Here is a 6000-nt window from a genome sequence, read left to right on the forward strand (position 1 = left end):
CCTGTAGTTACCGACGACTAATCCCAAGCCTTCGTTGTCACGAGAGAATATCGGAACCCACCGCACAAGTACATACATAAGACACATACTCCCCTAGTCTCCTTTTCTGAAACTACTAGACTCGGGTTCGACGTCTCGTATGTACAGTGCATCGTACAAACACAACCCACATAAGATCTCGTCTCATATACTTCCATTTCCTATAAATAGCCCAATTGTCGAAGCAAGCACTCAATTTCTGTCTTCTACACCTTCCCAGATGCACCTGGAAGTTGGCGAGGCGGTCCGGGCCTACTGGTGTGTGCGTTCTTGGGACTGGGTCTGGGCTTGGCGTTTGCACGAGACCTACCTGCTCCTTCTGGTAGTGTGCGCGCCCTCTATTCTCATGGGAGCCGCTTACTACAAAGTGTGCCGTGAGGTTGTCAAGACCTATGCTGCACATCAGCTGTAAGTAGACAAACACCCAAAATTTATCTTTGTGTTAGTATTCATTTTCAAGATGAAGCTTCCGATGCCAGGTTCATGCCCAAAAGGAACACAATGTCACGATTACCAATTATAGCTACAATAATACAATGATATATATATATATATATATATATATATACATATGTATATACATATGTGTATATATATATATATATATATATATATATATATATATATATATATATATACAGGTAGAAAGAATAATTGAAGAAAGATTAGTAAAAGAGGCGTGGAAGGTAGAGGTGAGGGGAGTGAACTTCAAGGGATGACCGAGGATGAGATGGATGGATAGGTTGAAAGGAGCGTTGAGAAAGAGGGGAATGTCTGTTGAGCAAGGAAGGAAGAAGGTAGGAGATAATGATCACTGGAGAGTTGCTGTATATAAACGATACTATTATGCAAGGAAAAGAGGGGTGGGAATGGGGCGGTAGAGTGTGCTTATGTGTGAATGATATTTTAACGCAGCCCGAAGAGATTTGTCTCAGTCTTCTCTTGTTCTGCATGAGGGGATGGGGTAGGGGGTCGTCGATTAAGTGAAGTGGCCTTGCTGTGGGTGTACTGTGTCTTGCTACATTGCTACTAACCCAGGGCAGTGGGCGGGATACAGGGATGACACGTCATCCACGAGGAGATAAGAAGAGAGGGAGGAAAGGATGATGAAGGGTATTGGAATGTGTGTGTGTGTATATATATATTTATATACATTCAAATTAATATTGACTGTTTATTACACTGATGACGGTAAGTCGACAGCGTACCGATGCTAAAGTTGCACCATTACTTTGACATTCGATGATGTCACAGTGAAACTGGAATCTGGCAGAAGGAACAGGTCGAAGGACTGAGTAGGGTCGATGTCCAAGCCGTGAGCAAGACAGGCAGGTTTCGTAAGGACGCTGCTACACGCACGCAGGTGGGTGCAAGCACAGTACAAGCATGTCATATATGTACACAGTTGTTGCACAGAAAGAGAATGCCAAATTGTATTTACCAACTTGTGAGGTTCGGTCTCTTTTTTTCGGACTACTGGCAGGTCCAATTGTACTGGTTTATATATACCTCACATCTGTCAATGAATACATTTGAAGGAGGCACAGTATTTCTGACTATAACTTAATTTATTTGTCCCTTGTTCTTCCCTTTTTCCATCCCCCCCCCCCCCGTGGATTTTTCATTACACGTTTCGTCCTTACCTACTAAAGATGCGTTCGAGAGCGTGACTTCTTTTACGTTAACGCTCGTCGGACTGTCCCTAACTTTCTTCATGAGAAGTTATGGTCGAGAGACTATTTCTGACCGTATCAGGGCAGCACGTGCGTGACAGAAACGCATTGAGGTGACGCTTCAAAATAACTAAGTCATATTTGAGTAGCTAGCCACGTGACCGAGACTCCCAAACCTTTCTCTTTGCCTGAACATTTGTGTTTCTCTAGAATTTCGTCTAAGAACAATGCTATGAAGGTTCCACAGTGTAATAATGCTGTATTACTTCATTCTTTTCAGGTGGTCCGTATGCTGATTGTGGTTGTGTTAATGTTTGTGGCTTGCTGGTCACCTGTGATGATCATCCATGTGCTCCAGGCTTGGGACTTCCTGCCTCTCTACTCGACCGTCGTCAAACATCTGAAGACCTTTGCAGATTTCCTTACCTACGCTAACAGGTGAGCATGTCGTCGATGGCCGTTTTGTTTCTACCCAACAGTCGGGAAACCCACTGCATTTTTTTTTAGTAGTGTAGATTTAGAAGTAACAAAAACAGTACGAGTTTTGACTTTTGAAGTCACATGCACAGGTTGGAGATCAAATACCGACACTTAAATTACCGATGGATTTCCTTTGATAAAGTCGAATGTCGTATACATTTATAATACACATACACAACTAGTGTAGCAGGTCCAACCTTCTCATTATCTCTGTTTTCTTGCCTCGTTCGTGCCTTTGCCGTCCCCGTGCTCAGTTGCATCAACCCTCTGGTGTACGGGTTCATGTCACGGAATTTTCGTGACGCCTTCCGCTTCGCCATGTTCTGCGGCAGGAGGCGCCGTAAAAGGAGGACTTCCCTCCTGCGGCAGTGCCGTTGGGGAGAGAGCAGCAGCACGCGCAGGACCAAGACGAAGGACGATGTCGACGAGTCTCGCGTAGCGAGTAGCGTCCCAAGGAAGGAGGAGGGGAAAACGAAGAGGCGAATGGGACCCAGGAGGACCCTGGGGCCGCGTACAAACATGTTCTCCTTCAGGTCATCATCAACGTGGTTCTCCCCATCCGCTTCGCCCAACAGGTCTTTCGAGAACGATTCCGTCAGGTAAGGCGGTCATTATTATAGATATAAAACCCAGGTACTGGCTACAGGTACTTGCATGAGGTAGTCCTGCATGGCAGACGTTAGAGAGGGTCATTTCCCTGCCGTCCATCGTCTTAACCCCGTCAATTTCTTCATTTCCATTTGGAGGTGTAGCTCCTATGGGCTGGCACGGTCCTCAGATTGAGTACAAGATCTGCCTTTATCAACTTCGTCTATAGTTCCTCCAGATTTAAACACAAGGATAGCTGACAAATGAAAATTGCTCTCCCACATCCTGCTTCTTCCAGCCGGTGACATAAGAGTCACATTGAAAAAATAAATAAATAAATAAATAAACAAAATAGATAAAAAAGTAACAAAATAATAATAATAGTAATAATAATAATAATAATAATAATAATAATCATAAATCAGCTAAAGGGATCTATGGGAAGTCCTGAGGACCATTGCCAGCTGCTGTGGGGCTACCGGTTTCCAATCAGCAAAACTTGAGGCAGCAATCAGAATGACTGTTACAAGACCCCCCCCAACTTCCTCATGACATTATTCTTAGTCTTTCCTTGTTATCAATGCCATTAGAATAAAAAAAAAATAAAAAAAAAAAAAAAAAACAGACATGAAAGATATTTGTACAAAGTATAAGTCATTATTAAACCCATGCCAATTAGTGTTTTTGTTTACAAAGGATTACAAAGGTGGAGCATGCCGACAGGAGACCTTTTGATCCATATCTAGGTCGGATGCGAGAGAAAAAAAAATCATATTAATAACAAAATAATAAATAAAAACTATAATAATGCAAATAACAAATACAATACATAAATAAATGCATAGGTATAGTTAAATAATAAACAAACAGGTAAATAGTAAATAATGATAAATTGACATATAACTAATAATAAATGAAAATCAGACAGACAAATGATAACAAAACAAAAACAAATAATATAAGATAAATTATAATCATTACAGCATCTTACCTAGGTATTTATCTAAATGATTCTAAAAGCTTCGAACTGAACTACATTGCACTACCTGTGCAGAAAGTTTATTACATTCATTAACTACATGGTTGGCAAAGTTGTTTCTACCTACTTCCAAATTGAATCTATTTCCGGACAGTTTGAGACCATTGTTTCTTGTCGGATTCTCATTTAATTTGAAAATTTTGTCACTTTTGATGTTGTCAATTCCCTTTAAAATCTTAAAGATCTGTATCAAGTCACCTCTGAGTCTACACTTTTTTAGGGAAAACAGATTCATGTGTAAATCAGATCTCTACAGTTCAAAGAAATATGTTAATTCTGTTATTTTAGGATTTTTCAGTTCATGGTAGGCCCACCTAGATAAAACATTGTTTTTCCTTTTATTTTTTTTTTTTACATCCTTTATTCCTTCCAGAGACTCCCCTTGTGGTGCCTCCCTCTTTTTTGGAAGCCCCTCGGTCACCAAGATTGGCAACATTCGTCTGCAGTTCCCTACAGATTGCACGGTTACCCTGACGGTCACCCAGCCTGACCAACATCATCACCACAAAAACAACCTCAGTAGTCACTGCCACTCGAAGTGTCTGCAGCAGCTTGATGCTTTTCAGCTGCCCCAGGTCTGTCAACATCATCAGCACTGTCTGAATCGAGACTGTCACCTCACCAGCCCATGCCACCACATCTGCCGCATCTCCAAGAGCATAGAGACTCTAAAAGCATCCAGTGAATACAACTGATAATGCAGCAACTTTTTTTTTTATGAGATCTGCTCTTCAACCATCCCATGTATAATGAAGAGTGTTACATTTATATTACAATCTACATCAAAGGAAATATGTTGGGGTTGGTTTTAGCTGTGCAGTGATGGCAAAGTGACTTTATGTATAAGATAACACATTTGCATTTAATTTTTAGATTGCTAGTTTATTTTGGTGATTTCCACTTTCACAACATACATTCTGATGTGGAAGTAAAAACAATGGTTCAATAGTAACAATGCCTTTAGTGTTTTGCATTCCTTTAAAGTCAAGTACCCATGAAATCACACACATATTCCAACAGAAAAATCTTCACACTTTTCATGCAAATGAACATGTGTATTTATGTATTTACCTAATTATAGTATACAGGAAAGGAGAATGCTCATTGCAAGTGCATGTTTACACTTGGGAAATTAATGATACTACCAATAATGAAAACTTAAAAAAAAATAAGAGGTAAATAACAAAATTCAAGAAATGACTGAAAGAACTGAAGAAAAATTTGGTGAGGAAAGTATGCAAAATATTAAGAAATGGAAGGAAAACAGAGAAAATGAAGAAATTGCTTTCAAAGAAATAGTCCAACAAAAGATGCAGGAAAATGCAAAGGATACAATCATTCAAGTAATTAAAGAAAAGGTAAATTGGGTTAGAGATCCAGTGGATAGAAAAAAATGTATTGTGGTATATGGGCTACATGAAAAACATGGTCTGGCAAGGTACATGAGAGAAAAAGAAGCAGCAATAGCAATCTTAATAGAAATAAAGGATGGTGCTTGGGAAGTAGAGAAAGATATAGATGATGTGTATAGGATGGGACATTATTCTACGGAAGGAAATCTACCCATAAAGATAAAACTAAGATCATAAATGGTAGTTGAAGCCATATTAGAAAAAGCAAGTTGGCAAGGAGTGAACATTACAATAAGATATGGATAAAAAGAGAAATGAGTGTTGAGGAATTAGAAAAAGAGAAGACATTAAAAGATGAAGCTAAGGGAAAAAAATTAAAGAGAACAGAGACCAAAAGCAAGGAATTCTATTGGAGGACAATTGACATGCGACTGAGAAAATGGTGCATCAGAATGGCCGAAGCAAAAACAGGAAAAAAATAAATAAATAAATAATAATAATAATAATAATAATAATAATAATAATGATAATAATTAAGGGAAAAAAATTAAAAGTGGCCTATACTAACATTGAAGGATTAATTTCAGGACTGAATGAACTAAATGGTTACCTGTTAGAAGAAAAACCAGACATAATGGGAATTGTGGAGATGAAATTAAGGGGTTCAATACCACCCATTAATGTTGGACAAGGGTTATACAATTACTGAATTAAAAACAGAAATGAGAAACAGGAAGGAATCATGTTCTTGGCCAAGGAAAACTTGAATTTGACAAAGATTATGGAGGGTAAAAGCAATGTAGAACTGATAATGATTAAAATCGAAGAA

At 39.0% G+C, this 6000-nt stretch overlaps 1 protein-coding gene across 1 annotated transcript in view; it reads left to right on the forward strand.

Moving 5' to 3' along the window:
- Positions 1–5637, forward strand: part of LOC143035286 (uncharacterized) — a 28746-nt gene extending 23109 nt beyond the window's left edge. Inside the window, exons 4-8 of the mRNA XM_076202157.1 lie at positions 260–447; positions 1294–1402; positions 1993–2150; positions 2447–2791; positions 4193–5637. Coding sequence (XP_076058272.1) covers positions 260–447; positions 1294–1402; positions 1993–2150; positions 2447–2791; positions 4193–4514 — 1122 coding nt within the window. The 3' untranslated portion in view covers positions 4515–5637. The remainder of the gene's footprint in view (positions 1–259; positions 448–1293; positions 1403–1992; positions 2151–2446; positions 2792–4192) is intronic.
- Positions 5638–6000: the final 363 nt, after the last annotated feature.

This window comes from Oratosquilla oratoria, chromosome 18 (genome assembly GCF_046742065.1).
Source record: "Oratosquilla oratoria isolate Oo_2021 chromosome 18, ASM4674206v1, whole genome shotgun sequence".
In the NCBI taxonomy this organism is placed as follows: domain Eukaryota; kingdom Metazoa; phylum Arthropoda; class Malacostraca; order Stomatopoda; family Squillidae; genus Oratosquilla; species Oratosquilla oratoria.